Raw genomic sequence first — 15,518 nt, 5'->3', positions numbered from 1 at the left:
TTGGGGTGAGGGGCGAGAGGTTCGCAGCTCTTAGAAGCTTGTCAAGCTATAAATAAAGACCAGCTTTCCCCACGGGAAGAAAGATGGAGCCCGAGCTGCCCCACCAAGCCTAGGCCGACGAAAAGAGACCCTCCTGAGCAATGAGGGTCCCAGGGCAGCCCCCGCCTCACTCCCCCCAACCCCTCCTCCAGTCTCCCCTTCTTCCGACCCGCCCTAAGGCCGGGGCCACGTGAAACGGCGGGAGGAGGAAGCGACAAAATCAGGAACTGGACAGAGAGGCAGCGGGGGCTGGGGCCGGAGTGGGGGCAGCGCGACCGCCGCCAGGAGCAGCTCCCAGCGCCGGTAACCCCCCCAGCCGCGCAGCCGCGTCGCCGTAGCATCGTAGCTGGTCCCCGGGGATGAGAGCAGGCTCGGCCGCAGGGAGGGTGGGAGGGGGCTCGAGGACCGGGAGCCGGGGAAAGTGGAGAGCTGCAGGCTGGGGGCGCGGCGGGGAAGAGAAGAGGAAGGAGAATTTTAGAAGGGTCTTGAGGAGCCCAGGCGGGACTGGGAGGGATTGCGGAGGAAACCAGGGGTGAGTATCCCAAAGATCCCGAGCTAGGACGAGGAAGCTTGGTGGTAATCCCTGTAAGTCAGGGATCGGGCAATTCTGGAAGAATGGAGAAAATTGGGGGTGGCCGGAGGCTAAGCTGCCTGGCGAGGTGCACCATTCATCACCTTAGCTTAATAAACTAGCTCCCCAATGGCCTTCGAGGTCTAGGGACCGCGACCTTCTAGTGATTACGGTATGAAAAGAATGTGATCCAGCCCCCTTTACATTCAGGATCCTCTACTCGTATCGGAAACGCCCCCTATGAATTTTAAGGAGGCGGCGGTTTCCTACTCTGCTGGGGCGGATTGGGGGCAGGAGGAATAGGACAACTTAGGAAATTTGGGAAGGGGTGGGGGGAGGAAGAGACACAAAGTTCTAACTTGGGGCGGGCAGTACCAATAAAAGGAACTGGAGGGTTTAAACCGCAAGTTCCTGTTCCTCTTTCTGGTCATACTTGGCTTTGTGAGGATTGTAATAGTCGTTCTTGGCACATCCTGGATCTCCTTTTTCTAAATCTTAAAGAAGGGACCCAGAGAAGATCTTAAAACCCCACCCCCAATTTACTAAATGAAATGACATCTTACTTTGCTTAGTCGAAATTGGATGTCTTAAGGGCTCTTTCCTTTGTAGGCCTCCAGGGCAGCCATATCTTAATGGGTACCCCCACAGCCCTACCCTTAAGAACCTGCTTGGTTGGGCCCCCCCACCCATCTCTGCCCAGCTTCTTTGTGCTCAAGAACTCTTTCACAACCCATGTCTTGATTCCAACTGGAATCGACAACATATGTTTGCTTCCAGGACAACATCATGGGCTTCTCCTCTGAATTATGTAGCCCTCAGGGGCATGGAGCACTGCAAAGGTTGCAGGAAGCTGAGCTACGACTCTTGGAGGGCATGAGGAAGTGGATGGCACAGAGAGTAAAAAGTGACCGGGAGTATGCCGGGCTGCTACACCACATGTCTGTGCAGGAAGGGGGCAGCCAGGGCCGAAACCTTGACCATGTCAGCCAGATCAGTCAGGTGGGCTCCTATTTTCTGTTCCCCCTGAGTCATTTCCTTCACTGGTGCTCTTATCACTTTCTCTAATCATAAGTGCTCTTGATCAGTGTTTTTACTCTTTTACAACTCCTTTTGATTTCACTTTATCCAAAAAAAGACTCAAAAGAGTCTCACAAAATTATTTCAATGTCCTAGGTGGTGGAGCACATCAAAGCTCTCTAAGACAAAACAGGTTGGCACCGAATAGTGCCAGCCTGGCAACACCAATGTGAACAATTAGACTTTGCCACCATCCTTTTTTCTCTTTACTCACATATAATATCCTTACATATATTTCTTCACATTTATTATTATATATTTTTGGCAATGATTTAAAAAGGCTATCTAGATTAGTTGTTATTAACAATTATTACTCCAAACTGCTTCTCTGCTTTCTCCAAGTAAGTTGCCCTCAATTTCCCTAGTATCTTCTTGGCTTTTCCAATTTGTAGTCCTGGGCAGAAATAACTCGTCAGACTGAAAACCTAAGCCGGCTTCTTAGACAGCATGCGGAAGATCTGAATTCAGGCCCCCTGAGCAAGCTGAGCATCCTGATCCGGGAACGGCAGCAACTTCGGAAAAGCTTCAGTGAACAATGGCAGCAGCTCCAACAAGATCTCACTAAGGTGCCATTTCCCCTTCTCCCTCTAGCCCAAGCTGCCATCTTTTTGATACCTCCCAAAAAGTAAAGAGTAAATCTGGGGAGGGAGACTTCAGGAAGGGGTTGTTGCTGGAGATGCCTTTCTCTAGATTATTTGGTAGAATAAAAGGTTTGATGGTAAGTGGTGGTTTATGAAAGGTTTAAGGAATCTGCCCATTCATTTCATTCTTTTCCAGAGTTTTTCTAAGAATTTCTTGGTTCAAAATTGAAAAAAAAAAGTTCCTTAGTCATAATCTGTTCTCCTTCCTTTTCTAAAATTATCTAGTCTGGTTACTCTAACCACTTTCCTTCTCAAAAAGCAATTTTCTTTTGGTTCCTCTTTTTTGTTAATTTTCCTTTAAGGTCCTGCCTGCACTATATTTCCAGTTTTCTTCATCATTTTGTCCAAGCCTATCCTTTATTCCTACTCTGCTCCAACCTGCTGTCCACATTGACCTGAAAACAATTCTTTTTCTTGTATGACCAGTTCCCTTCCTGCAAAAAGCTGGTGACACCCAATCCCTCCTACGAATGAATCATGGATTAGGACACTCTCCCTATTCCCCCATACGAAAAATAATCCAGTGTATGGTCAGAAGTTTAAGGGGAAATATTGAAGGAAAGAAGAGGATCTTTCCAAAGTTCTAGAATCTTTAAAGTTGATGATGTTCCTTCCTTTCCAAAATTTATCCTCAAACTCCTCCCCTACTTCTCTAGCGATTTATCTAGATAACTACTACCCTTCTAGTCTGAACTGAGCACTTTCAAATCAATGGCACTAACTTGGCCCCTCACTTTCATATGCTAAGAATGTGTTTCCAGTTCCCCAGGGTCCTCTCTTCCTGCCTAATTTATCCAACTCCCAGACTTCATGGCCTTGCCCTACTCAGATTCCAGTATCCAAATAATCAAAGAATTCTCTAGTTTTTTGGTTGGAAATGGTGACACCTTGTGGTCAAGATGTGATCTACAGTGTTTCTCTCCAAAAATTAGAAGATTTTTCATTTTAGAGGTGAAAGAGATCTTAATAAAGGTAGAGTGTTGATCTGGGAGTCAGGAAGACCTGAAAAATCCCACCTCTGACACTAACTTTGACTTTGGGAAAATATTGTGACCCCTAAGTACTTTTTGCAATTCCCTAAAACTTACTAAGTTACAGACTTATTGAAAGAAATGCCCACATCTGGAATTCTCCATGATGATAAAAATCACAGATTCTTCTAAAAGGAATGTTATGTATTCCAAATTCCATTATTCAAGTATGACATTCTGATATAGCTTCATCCACCTATTAGAAAGCTAAGACCTAGAGGATTTAGAGCAACTTGTCCAAGCTAAAATGAGAACCCTGTCTCCTGATCCCGGTCTCAGTGCTCTATCAGAGTAATACATTACATTTCTGAAGAGCCAAAAATTTTATATCTTCTATGTTTTCTTTCACAACTTGACTGTTAAGGAAATTTTTAATATAACTTCACAGTTCTTAATTATGAGTGGGGGTAAGGGGAGAGATTAGAACTCAAAAGTCTTAAAAACAAATGTAAAAAAATTGTTTTGAATATAACTGAGGAAAATATTAAATAAATAAAATAAATTGAAATATAAAATTTTTAAAATTAGATCTTTTTGTTCAAAATAACCTCCCAGACCTCGAGAAAACTAGTTATCTCTTTTACATTGTTGTAGAGCCAGAGCATACAGAAAGAAATTTGTTTCTTTTTAATCCACTTTCCTTTAACCTTTGAATGGTTTTTGTTGATATAGTTTGTTTTTCTATCACTTATCGAGTCGTTTTTTCATTTATGTCCAACTCTTCATGAACCTATTTGGGGTTTTCTTGGTAAAGATACTAGAGTCATTTGTCATTTCCTTCTCCAACTCTTTTTATACATGAGGAAACAGTTAAGTGACTTGCTTAGGGTCACACAGCTAACAAGTGTTTGAGGTCAGATTTGAACTCAAGTTTTCCTGACTTCAGGTCTGACCCTCTATCCCCTGGACTACCTAGCTGCTTTTGGAATACTATCATTTCTGAAAAGAGTGTTGTTTAACTTTTCAGCACCACCGTACTAGAGTCACATCACTTCTAGGGATTCTGTCTGCTTCCTAACAGAGGCAACCCTACCCCAAAGCATCTCCTAGTTTAGGGACAGAACAGAAGCTAACTATTTTCCATTCTTCTATCAGACACACAACCTAGATATTGAAAAGCTGAAAAGTCAGTATCGGGTGCTGGCACGTGACAGCGCTCACGCCAAACGCAAATACCAGGAAGCAAGCAAAGGTAGGTAACATCACTGGTTAATAATACCTTCTCCAGGGGCCACTATCTGAAATGTCCTAAGTTTTGGGCATCCTCATTGGCCCCCAATGATACTCAGGCAGTGTCATTGGCTGATAGATATGGCAACAGACAGCCTAGGCTTGGAACTGATAAAACACTTTAAATACCAAGTCCATTCTTCAATAGCCTCTAATCTAGAAAAACTGCTGAGGAGGGAGCTTCTGGACCAAATTTTCCTTTTCCTACTTCCTCTTAGAGACTCATTTGCTCTAGAAATGCCCTATGCATATAGTCTTGGAGGAGAGGAATAAGCTTATCCCTAAGTCATCCCTGATCTAGAGAAGCTTTGAAAGACTGGGATAATTCCTAGGTAGCCCTGGAGAAATCAGGGCCACCCTGGAGAGTGGGTTGTTGTGCATATTACTAATTTCTCTTTAGTGCTGGGAAGGATCTAATCAACTCTGCCTATGTCCTGGGAACCTTCTCCTTACAGATAAAGACCGCGACAAGGCTAAGGATAAATATGTTCGGAGCCTCTGGAAGCTTTACGCTCATCACAATCGCTATGTGCTGGGCATCCGGGCTGCGCAGCTACACCATCAGCACCACCACCAGCTATTGCTGCCTGGCCTGCTACAGTCCCTGCAGGACCTGCATCAGGAGATGGCCCTAATCCTGTAAAGACCCTCCCACTTGACCTCTGTAGTTCCCCAAATCCTTTTCTTCTCCTCCCACATTGTCCTCTTCATCCCCCAGAAATCCAAACTGGTTTATCCTATCACATACTTTCTGACAGCCCTAAGCTTAGAATACCAGGATCTGAGTTCAAATTTGAATTCTCCTGTCTATGAAATCTTGGTCAAGTCACCTTACTTCCCTGAGCCTCATTTACTTCATTTGTAAAATGAAAGGATTAGCTTTCAATCTATCATCCTATGATTCCCCCTTCCCACATATCAGAAGACTCTAAATTTGCTTGTAAAACTTTCCCGAGCCATTGACCAGTCTCTTTGAGGAGAAATAAAAAAGGGTAGGGTTGCAGGAGGTAGCACCAAGAACTGGGCTAGGGGCTGGGACAAAAGGACAAAGAAGGGGAAGCACTGTAGTAAGTGCTTTACAGATCTGACAACAGCTGGCAGTGTTATTAACCCTTTTTTAAAGTTGAGGAAACTGAGGCAGACAGAGGAAGGGACTTGCCCAAAGTCACACAGCTAGTAAGCATCTGAGGGCCTGGCACTGCATCCATTGCATCACCCACTTTCTTCTGCATCTAAGGTTTATTAGACCCTGGACCTGGCATGGAGGACTGAAATGAGATGGGGGTGGATTTGGGGTGTAGAAAGCTCCCTCCCTCCTGTGAGAGAGTCTCCTACAGATCTCTGTGCTTCGGGTGGGTGGGTGGCAAACAGGAGAGAGATTCTACAGGAGTACATTGAGATCAGCAGCCTAGTACAAGATGAAGTGGTGACCATCCATCGGGAGATTGCAGCTGCTGCAGCCTGCATTAATCCCTACACTGAGTATGAAGGCTTTCTTCAGCAATATGGGTAAGCTCACAAGGAGATGTGAGGAGTTCACTTACCTTTTCCCTGCGCCCATCAAGTACCAAAGCCTCTTTATTGAGTACTTTCTCCTTGCCCAGTGCAGGAATCACCCTTGAACTCTGACCCCTATGGTACTACCCGCTCCTCCACAGATCACCACCGAACACCCCTCCCTGTGTGACCTTTGATGACAGTCTGTTGGAGGAAGGTGAACAGCTGGAGCCTGGAGAGCTGCAGTTGAATGAACTGACGCTAGAAAGTGTACAGCACGCGTATGTGTGGGAATGTGGCCCGTGTGTGAGGCAACAGGGGTGCTGCAGTGTTTGTGTAGGCAGCGGGTGCTAAGGGTGCCCAGAGTGGGGAGAACAGCTAGAGACTTTTAATCACACAAGATGTAGCATGGGGGCTGAGGGTTACAAGGTTATCGGGAGGGGATGGTAGTAACAAGTGAGATTGTGAGCAACTTTACTGGAAACTGCTCTTTCCTTGGAGGAAGGAAGGGATGGGTCTATCACTGACGCGTGTTTTGGGGACCATAGCCTAACTTCAGTGAATGAGGAGATGACCACGGCCACAGAAGTGGTGATGAACAGGCAGCAGGTGGTCGCCCAGATGCAGAGGGAGATTCAGAGGGAAGAAGAAAGTATTCACCCAAGAGAGAGGTGAGATGGAAAGAACAGAGTTAAAGGAGGATCTGGAGGAGTGATATAGTTTAGAGGAAAAAAAGAGGGAAGAGACAGAATGGGTGGATCTTCTCTATCAGGCCATCTGGTCTCCCCAACAGAGTACAGCTCCTTGGGAAGCGCCAAGCTCTACAGGAGGCACTCCAGGATTTCCAGATGGCCTTGTGCAGCCAAGCAAAACTGAAAGCTCAGCAGGAGCTGCTTCAGAGCAAGTTGGAGCAGCTGGGCCCCGGGGAGCCGCCCCCTGTCCTCGTGCTCCAGGATGACCAGCACTCCACCTCCTCCACAGTACGCTATTTCTCCTACCTCACCGTTGTGACCCCAGCCCATGCCCTGGCCGGAGATAGTGTCACCCTCTCTCATTTCTCCTCTCCTCTCAACATTCAGTAGATTCTTGTTATGCTTCTTCCTCTTTCTTGGAAACTCAGCTATGGTTTGAAATCTATCTTTGATCACAGGAACAGGAGCGTGAGGGTGGAAGGACACCCACCTTGGAAATTCTGAAGAACCATATCTCAGGAATCTTCCGTCCTAAGTTCTCAGTAAGTAGGTCTAAACTACTCAAGTTCCAAACCCATTCACTCTATATTCCTCCCACTTTATTTTTCTCCTTTTCTCCATGATCGTGTCAAGCAGGAGGGTCTGGGCCTTCACTTTTGGGGGGGAAAGTAGCTGTTTTTCCTTTGGTGGGTTAACCAGATATCTCCTATGAATTCAAAGCCACTATATTCACCATCAGTCTCCCATAGCTCCCTTCTCCCCAGCCTTGAGGACAACCTCAGTATATCTTTACCCACACTTTGACTTTGATTATGCATTAGTCCCTCATTCTTAAGAGTGTGACTCAGTCAAGCAAGCATTTATTGAACCTACATATGCAGTAGTGGAAACCATAGGTTATCAAAGATGAGTTGGATATGTTCCATACCCTTGAGAACTAACAATGGGGGACACATCCATAAATAGCTGCAACCCAATCCAGTATTTGAGTAAGTGCCATAAGAGAACTGTTTCAGGAATTTTGAACAGAAATAAATCATATCTTACTAAGGTATAGTAGAAGATTAAGGATTTGGCACCTTGAAGGATAAATAGGATTTTTATTTTTTTGACAAATAGGATTAAAAAAAAATTATTGTTGCCTTTTGTTTTTATATTATCATTATTTCCCCTTAACACTTAGCCCCCACACTAAACCCTTCTTTGCCGCAAAGAATGGGTGGAATTTTAACAGGAGGGATGGGGGTGGAGGGAGGAGCATTCTAAGTGGAGGGAATAGAAAGAAGCAGGGTATGGACGTGGTAAAGGTGTGGAACATGTTCAGGGAACAGCAGGTATCCTGCTTTGGCTACCCCAAAGGGAACATTTGCTAAGTAGTGAGAGAGAAGACCAGAGATAGAAGGGCCATATGGTAAAGAGCTCTGAATGTCAAACTAAGAAATTTATACTTAATTTGGTAAGCTATGTAGGACTCTATTGAAGGGCATTGGGAGGAGGACATGTAGAGTAGGGGAAGGGAAGTTACATAATCCAAGCTGTTCTCTTGGCAATAAAAATTCAGCAATTCATGAGAGGGTGAAAAATTGGAGTTGGTGAGATAGATAGGAAGTTATTACAGTAGTCCAGGGGAAAATAATGAGAATCTGAATCAAGAAGGAAGCAATGGAAAGTGTTCCATGTGTTTATCTGGGTTGTTCCCCTCTCCTCCTTCTCCCTGCCCACTCTATCTACCCCTCCCCCAGCTCCCTCCACCATTACAGCTCATCCCAGATATACAGAAGCCTCTACAAGACCAGGTGTGGTATCATGGTGCCATCCCACGGACAGAAGTGCAAGAGTTATTAGTGAATTCTGGGGATTTTCTTGTGCGAGAAAGCCAGGGAAAACAAGAATATGTGCTCTCCGTGATGTGGGATGGACAGCCTCGGCATTTCATCATCCAGTCTTCAGATGTGAGTTTAAGGGAAGCCTTATGAAGGGCGTGTATTTGCCTAAGCCCCAGGGAGCATTGTATCAGACACTCTTTAAATTAGAAAAATAAATCATAGGGGCAAAAAAGGGCATTGGATCTTAGAGTTATAGAATTCTGGGGCTATAAGGAATCTGGAAATTATGCAGTCTAGCTATTCCATTTACACAAAAGGCTTAGAGAGCTTAAATGACTATCTAATGTCATACTTCTAGTTAATAACAAAACTGGAAGTAGATAGAGCTGTTTCCTACCCTAAACCATTGTTTTTTTCACTAAACTATGCTGTATCTCCATCTGGGAGTACAAAGAGGAGGCCATATTTGTATATTAGTAGTATGCTAAGTAGAACCAATTAAATATGACTAAAATTTGATCTGTTGCTTACAAGACATATGTTTTAACAACTAAACCAAGAAGATCACACTCCCCTTTATTAGGGCAAAGTTTTTCCTATAGACCTGGCCAGCCCAAAGTCAGGCAGCTTCTTCTTGTAGGATCTAGACCTCTCTCATCATCTAGGAGTGCTGACTTCCCTATGATCCACTTTACAGAACCTCTACCGGCTAGAAGGGGATGGATTCCCCAGCATCCCCTTGCTCATTGACCACTTACTCCGTTCCCAGCAGCCCCTCACCAAAAAAAGTGGTATCAGTCTCAACAAGGCAATCCCCAAGGTAATTTTCTCAAGTCAAGTCTCTCAATTTCCTCCCCCATCCTCTGGCCAACTGATCCTTCTGCCCTTACCCTGATGGTACCTTTCCCCTTTTGTTCACAGTACCCTGGTCTTTATCCAAGGGAGGTTTTGTTTTGTTTTGTTTTTGTTTTTGTTTTTTTCCTTTTCCTAGAATATGAAGGGCAGAGGAGGGAAGGAGGGAAGTAAAGATTTTCAATAATTTTTAGCTCACAAAGTAGGAAAAGATTTCTCCTGGTTAGCCTAAAACTCATGCAGTCTTCCTTTAGAGCCCAACAGTCATCTTTTTTTTTTTTTTTTTTTTTAATTTTTTCAAATCTAATCCTTTCCCAGGACAAGTGGGCCCTGAACCATGAAGACCTGGTATTGGGTGAAAGAATTGGACGGGTAAGTGTCAGCACCATGCCAGCTTACATTCTCTATCTGAGTTACACTTCCCTCCTAATTGATTGCCCCTGCCTCATTCTTCCATGTCCATCTTTCTCTTTTTCCTAACTCCTAAGTTAATAGCCTCCCTCTTTTCTTCTAGGTGTCTCCCATTAAGGTACACTTTCTAGGAAGCTTTGTTTGATTGCAGATTAGTCACCAACTTTTAGCTTGATCCAGATATTTTGGATACTGGCAACCCCCAATTATTAGATAGCTTGTAGATCACTTTAAAGATGGTTTCCCTATGACACATATTTCAATTTGTGTGGAACCTACTTTTAGACCTTGAAAGAAACTTAGAATCCCTCCAGGCTAGCCCCTTCATTTTACAGATTGGGAAACTGAAGTTCAGGGAGGCTAAATAATTTGTCCTTTTCAATTGGTACATATTCAAAGTGTTTTTTAGAGTTTATAATTTTTTATAATTTTTACTTTTTAAAGCTTTTTAATATCCTTTTTTAAAATTTTGAGTTCATAATTCTCTTCCTCCCTCTAGCCCTTTCCCCACCCATTAAGAAAGCAAGTAATATTATATCCTTTATACACGTGAAGTTATATAAAATATTTTTCTATATTTCTTCAAAAAAAACAAGGGAAAAATATGCTTCAGTTTATATTTAATAGTTCTTTAATTCTCTCATTAAAGGTAGATAGCATTTTTCATCATGAATCCTTTTTTGTAATTGGTTTGGATCATTGTATTGATCAGAGTATCTAAGTCTTTTACAATTAATCATTACAATATTGCTGTTAGTTTGTACAGTGTTCATCTGATTCTGGTCATTTCACTTTGCATCAGTTCATTTTTTATATCCTAATAGCATTCCATCACAATCTACACTATAACTTGCTCAGCCATTCTCTACTTATGGGTGTCCCCTCAAATTCCAATTCACAAAAAGAACTACTATAAATTTTTAAAATATTTTTAGGCATAGTTCTAAATTGTTCTCCAGAATGGTTGAACTAGTTCACAACTCCAATTACAGTACATCAGTGTCCCTATTTTTCCACATACCTTTTAGTATTTGTCATTTTCCTTTTATTTGGTATTAGCCAATCTGGTAAGTATAAGATGGTAACAAGATATGTAGTTTTAACACTGGCTCAGAAATATGATTAGGAAAGTAAATCTGTGAAAAAATAGAGCCAAATGGAATATTATCTGTCATTTCTCTTGATTGCCAAAGAAAACAGTTTATTTTCTTATTACATATGTACTTGTGTTGTTTTTCCCAACTTCATTTTAACCCTTTGAGAGACATTGGGTTTGAGCTGCCTTTTGGCCAGAGCATTTGCAGAAGGAAAATGAGTCGGCTGGCATAATGCTGTGGTTGCAGGAGAAAAAGGTGATTGGACAAGATTAACTAACTAGTGAAAACTAGTCTGAATCTAAGGTTGTTTCAGGGGAACTTTGGAGAAGTGTTTAGCGGCCGTCTACGAGCTGACAACACTCTGGTGGCAGTAAAATCCTGTCGAGAAACTCTCCCTCCTGATCTCAAGGCCAAGTTTCTGCAGGAAGCAAGGTGAGGAGGAGGAATATAATATCATCATCAAACTCCTAGTCTGCCCTAGCTCTTTTTCAAGCTAATGCCTAGTCAGTTTACTTGTGCCAAGCACCTACATTGTACACTTGGCAGAAATAGACAAGATATAGTCCCCAGCTTCTTAGTTCATATCCCATGGAGGTCCTGACAGAGCCTAGAAAAGAAAACTGAATCCCTCAATAAATTTTGGAAATTGTGTTCATCAACATGTGAAGGTTGAACCCTTTATTCATTACTCTTACCCATTATTATTATTATTATTATTATTATTATTATTATTATTTTGCTGAGACAATTGAGGTTAAGTAACTTGCCCAGGGTCACACAGCTAAGAAGTGTTAAGTGTCTGAGGCCGGATTTGAACTCAGATCCTCCTGATTTCAGGGCTGGTGCTCCAACCACTGCACCAACTACATGCCCCTTTTATTTGTTACAGATATGAAAACTTAACTATCGTATCTCTTGCTTGATAAAACAAGTACCCCCATGCCACTGAGAGCAGAGTTCATTAACAATATGTACATTTATAAAAAGTAATATTAAAAAGGGTCCCTAGAAACTTCCTCTATGTTGGGCCCTGGGCAGCCACCTGCATTGCCTACCACTAGTAAATGGCTGTACTATCCCCTCACCACCTCCCTGTTGCTAAGGAAGAGAGGACACAGAAAGGTTTCTATTAAAGTAGGGCTATAAATGTCCCATGGTGATTCCTCCACAGAATCTTGAAGCAGTACAGCCACCCCAACATTGTGCGACTCATTGGTGTCTGTACCCAAAAACAGCCTATCTACATCGTCATGGAGCTGGTGCAAGGTGAGTGTCTCCAGGTGAGAGAAGATGGAGCCACCTTCTTCAGAACTGGTACCTTCTCTCTTTCATTCCAAGGTTTCTGAAAGTGTTTTAGGAGTAAGAATATGCAATTATATTTTTTGAAGGCTTAAACAATATGAATGAGAAGTATTGAGGGAAAACAACAATCACAATAATAGCATACTTATCTAACTTCGTTGTTTAGAGAGAGCTTTCTTCACAACAATCTAGCACAAGTATTATTATTCCCCCATCTCACAGATGAGGAAAATGAATTATCAATTTAAGGTAGCAACTACCCTAAATAAGGCATGGTACTAAGTGCTTTACAATTATTATTTCTTTGGATCCTCACAATGGGCCTAAGAGGTAATTCTATTATTAATCCCCATTTTACAGATGAGGCAAACAGAGATAAAGTGACTTGCCCAGGGTCACACAGCTAGGAAGTGTTAAGTGTCTGAGGCCAGATTTGAACTCGGGTCCTCCTGAATTCAGGGCTGGTGCTCTATCCACTGCACCACCTAGCTGCCCCTGAAAATATGTTTTGAACTTAGGTCCTCTCACTCCAGGGCCGGATCTCTTATCTACTGCATTACTTTGACTTGCCTCCACTTGCCTATAGTCACATAGTTAGGGATAATAACAAAACCATGATTATTCATACTTATCCAAGGCTGCACCTGGCACATTTTTATTCCGTTGTGTCTGTCTCGTTGTGGCCCCGTGGACCACAGCACAGCAAACATTGCCTTTCTGCCCTCCTCACTGTCTGTGAGATTTTCTCAGCAGAGACACCAGAGGGCTTTGCCATTTTTTTTTTTTTCCCACATTTTGTCAGCACTCCCCACTATGGCCTGTTCGTCTTGGGTGTGGCGTAGGCTCAGTGAGTTATGCAAGGCCCTCTGCAGTGAGGAGGCCATGATCCAAAGGTGGGCCGGCACAAAGAGCTGTGCCGGTCATCTTCACTGATTGATGTAGCACTTTGAGGTTTTTAAAAGCACTTTACATAAATTGTCTCATTCCATAAAAGGTATGAAAGGCATTACTTAAATGCAGGCCTTCTGGCTGGTGAGTTTCCGAGTGCCTGTAATGAAATAGCATCCAAGGGGTTCCAATTTTTCATGTTCCCTTCCCTTCCTTCTCAGGTGGGGACTTCCTGACCTTTCTTCGGACAGAGGGTGCCCGGCTTCGGGTTAAACTGTTGCTGCAGATGGTGGGAGACGCAGCTGCTGGCATGGAATACTTGGAGAGCAAGCATTGTATCCACCGGTGAGTGTTCAGAGGACATTGTACCCCTCATCAGGGCGATGGGGGTTGCCACCCCAATCCTTTGTTGAGGTTCGGGGGCCATCAGGACTGGCCTTGGGAAAACTCAGGATTCGGGCCTGGGAAGTCTTACGGATCGAGTTCCCTGAGCTACTACCTTCCCCAGGGACTTGGCTGCTCGAAATTGCTTGGTAACAGAGAAGAATGTGCTGAAGATCAGTGATTTCGGAATGTCTAGAGAGGGGGCAGATGGAATCTATGCAGCCTCGGGGGGTCTCAGACAGGTCCCTGTCAAATGGACGGCACCTGAAGCTCTAAACTACGGTACCAATTCCTTTCCTCTGTTCCCACTGGCCCTGCCCTGCATTGGCCCCCAAGCAGGGGTAAGGTAGGGTGTCCTTTTCAATGGGTGGCTATCTGACCCTGAAAGTGGGTCTCCAGCGTCCCTTATATTGTGGAGTTGGTCAGTTTATATCTAACATTCCCGCTTGCACCCAGCCCTCAGCTCTCCCCTTATTGCCTCTTCCCTTTCTGCAATTAGCTTGGCCCAACTTAGAGACCCTCCTCTACCTTCTGCTACCCACCCAGGTGAAAGCTATGCTCCTAGCCATGGCCCTGGGGTAACGGGCACTTCTTGTCTCTCTGGCTTAGTCAGATGGCCAAGAACTAGCTCCTGGGTTTTTCTTTCCTCCCACTTTGGCTCTGTTCACAGGGCGCTACTCCTCTGAGAGTGATGTATGGAGCTTCGGAATCTTGCTGTGGGAGACCTTCAGTCTGGGAGCATCTCCCTACTCCAACCTCAGCAACCAGCAAACTCGGGAGCTTGTAGAAAAAGGTAGGAGGGATGAGCAACTTCCCCTCAGCAGCTGTAAATTTCCAGGAACCAACTTCACCAGAGCAGTTTTGTGGCCAATAGCTGGCTTTAATTTAGCACTTTATGGGTGTTATCTCTTTCAGTTCTCTTGGTAACTCTATGAGATAGGAATCATTATTATCCCTATTTTACAGATAAGGAAACTGAGGCTGAGAGTTGTTAAGTGATTTCCCAGGGTTATGCAACTAGTAAATGTCTGAGGTAGGATTAGAACTCAGGCCTTGATAACTAGATTCTTACTGCTCCCTAAGACGCTTCACTTGGGCAAAAATTCAAAGGATTTAGGACTGGAAGGAACTTTAGCAATTTTCTAGGCCAGATTTTTTTAACTTGGAGTCCACAGGATCCATGAACAGATTTCAAAGAGATACATGAAACTGGATAGAAAAAAAAATTACATCTTTATTTAATATAATTTCCTTTGTAATACTATAAATTTTATTTTATCATTTAACAATAACTAGCATTTATATAGCACTTAAGGGTTGCAATGCCTTTTATATGGTGTATTTTATGCCTTTAAAAGTATTATTCTAAGAAAAGATTCTAAAAAACCACCAGAATGCCTGATCTAATTGATCCAAAGATGATAGATGTTATATTAGGAAATGAGAGATCCTTGGGAAACATGATTTTTACTGGGCTCCTTCTGGACATCTAGTTTCCTATTCTCTTCTTATTCACCTGTTCTTATTACTCCCAGGTGGGCGCCTGCCCTGCCCAGACCTGTGCCCAGATGCTGTGTTCCGGTTGATGGAGCAGTGCTGGGCCTATGATCCAGGCCAGCGACCCAACTTCAGTGCCATCCACCAGGAACTACAGGCGATCCGGAAACGACATAGGTGATACCAAGAGCAGGGACCCCCATTTCTGCCTTCTGCCCCTGTCCCCAAGGACACGACCCTGATTGAGGGAACATGATCTGCCTTAGCCTCAGCTTTTTCAGAGCCCCAGGACTGGGAATCTGACAGGTGCCAGCAGAAGCCCTTAGTCTCCTAAGCTGGAGCCAACCATTCTCTCTAGACCCACAATTCTCACTGCCAAAATCAGTTCAGGGACATGTTCTGTACTGGGTCTGTTCTGTATCCTCCTGTGCTCCTAGGGTACAAGCTGCTTCTTGTGAGAAATAATAAAGCTACTTTTCCTTA

At 43.7% G+C, this 15,518-nt stretch overlaps 1 protein-coding gene across 1 annotated transcript; it reads left to right on the top strand.

Moving 5' to 3' along the window:
• Positions 1-15,518, top strand: FES (FES proto-oncogene, tyrosine kinase). The gene is made up of 19 exons (XM_074295202.1): positions 1-342; positions 1,388-1,609; positions 2,080-2,253; positions 4,455-4,551; positions 5,045-5,228; positions 5,961-6,098; positions 6,248-6,367; positions 6,635-6,757; positions 6,880-7,066; positions 7,237-7,320; positions 8,521-8,730; positions 9,302-9,424; positions 9,775-9,828; positions 11,278-11,396; positions 12,136-12,230; positions 13,376-13,499; positions 13,663-13,820; positions 14,209-14,331; positions 15,074-15,518. Exons 2-19 carry the CDS (start codon positions 1,397-1,399, stop codon positions 15,214-15,216), a joined length of 2,469 nt encoding a protein of 822 aa, XP_074151303.1. The 5' UTR covers positions 1-342; positions 1,388-1,396; the 3' UTR covers positions 15,217-15,518.

The sequence above is a fragment of the Sminthopsis crassicaudata genome, chromosome 2 (genome assembly GCF_048593235.1).
Source record: "Sminthopsis crassicaudata isolate SCR6 chromosome 2, ASM4859323v1, whole genome shotgun sequence".
Lineage (NCBI taxonomy): Eukaryota > Metazoa > Chordata > Mammalia > Dasyuromorphia > Dasyuridae > Sminthopsis > Sminthopsis crassicaudata.
Note: the sequence above shows the minus strand (reverse complement) of the source record. Positions and strands in the feature narration are given on the sequence as shown.